Genomic DNA, 1,767 nt, shown 5'->3' on the forward strand with positions numbered 1-1,767 from the left:
TTCAACACGCATATTACAACATTCATTTACATTTAAATTTCCTTTCTTAGTCTTCTTAGTAATTATAGGAAAGTGTAGTTCCTTATTTATCTTAGTAATTTCGATATCAACTATAAAAGCTTATATATAACGTTCATTTGTAGGTTCTAATCGTTGTTCTAACATTATGTGATTTAATATAGTTGAATTGAGTAAATTCTTTGGTATTAAAATAGGTTTTCCTGTTGCTAACTTTAATCTATGAATAGCACTGGGATATAGAGAACAAGCATCATAATCATATAATTCATCTCTTACATGCCATTTTTTATTGTCTCTAGTCATACATCTTCCTCCATATACTGTACCTTGAATGTATTCTCTAACTTTACCACTATATTGTTTAAGATCTTTAATTTTTGAGTAAACATGTGTTGTAAAATAGTTGTAAGCTAATGCAGAAATACTAATGAATTTATCTACATCTATATTTAAACTAGATAAGTTATCAATTCTAAATTGAGTATGTCCTTCTTTTAATATTCTTACATCTTGATTACAGTATAATTTACAATACAACATCATATTAAAATGATTTTCATCAATTTTACAACTTTCTATTTTATAAATATTTTCATTAAATAGTTTATATTCGGCTTCAGTCCATTTTTGTATCTCATATTCACCTGCTTCTGATATAGTTCCAATATTATTTTGAATACGTTCTTGAGTATAGTAGTTGTATGGATATAACTCTTTTTGAAGATTTCTTAACCCAAACATCTTTGGAAATTGATTTAATGCTGTACTTATCATAGAATAACTATCTTTAAATGTTATTTTCTTCTTATTATATATCAAATTTATCTTCATTGTTTTTCCATCCTTCTTAATACATTTGTTAATACCATATTCAGCAAGGAAGCAAGAATCATACTTCAAATTATGAAAGTATATTACAGAATTATTGTTAAGTTCATTTAAAAATTCTTCTACACATTTATTACCATATTTATTACATATTTGATTAGAATTACGTTTAGAATAAGACACACAATAAGCTTGATGAATTCTTTGTGTTGAAGCTTCAAAATCAGCATAATAATATGTTGGTAGTATTTTTTGTTTAAATTTCTTATTTTTTGACTCTAATTTAATATCTTTAACCTCATAATCTAAATACTCTAATGATTCTAAATTATTACTTACATAATCTGACAAATCAGATGGTAAATGAAGTACATCAGATAATGAATACGATTTAAATCCATTATGATCTCTAATGTATAATATTAGCTCAGAAAATTTTATAGTATCTTTAGCGCCTGGCTTAGTATAACAATTATTTCCTTTCTTACGTTGTTTATCAAACATATTATCAATACTTAAATTATTTTCTAAAGCATATTTATTAAGTTCTTCTCTGTTCTTAAGATAGAATGGAGTTATAGGTAAATCAATATCTAAGAAATAATGATCTCCTTTCATATTGGTGTCTCGATATAAGAATAAATTAATTTCGATAGCATCTTTACTGATTGATCCAATAGATTTCATAATAGTGTTAGCATGACATTTACGAACTAATTCTCCACTTTTTACTTGAATTCTTATATTACATGATTTAGAAACTTCATCTATCAACTTTATTTTCTGATATCTAGAAATACAGTGAACACGATATAAATCTATGATTTTATCATCAATTTTAGCTTGTTTCAAAGCATAAACTAGACAATTCATGTTTAATTCCGGTCTTACAAGCTTATTTACATTAAGAGAACTAAA

General features: G+C 25.1%; 1 protein-coding gene across 1 annotated transcript; it reads right to left on the reverse strand.

Moving 5' to 3' along the window:
* Positions 1 to 120: 120 nt before the first annotated feature.
* On the reverse strand, positions 121 to 1,767 carry EIN_071460 (hypothetical protein; the record flags this gene model as incomplete). The annotated part of the gene is made up of 1 exon (XM_004183723.1): positions 121 to 1,767. A coding segment is annotated over one exon (1,647 nt), but the record flags the coding sequence as incomplete, so codon positions are not given.

Source organism: Entamoeba invadens, assembly GCF_000330505.1.
Source record: "Entamoeba invadens IP1 unplaced genomic scaffold scaff_1105074725619, whole genome shotgun sequence".
Lineage (NCBI taxonomy): Eukaryota > Evosea > Mastigamoebida > Endamoebidae > Entamoeba > Entamoeba invadens.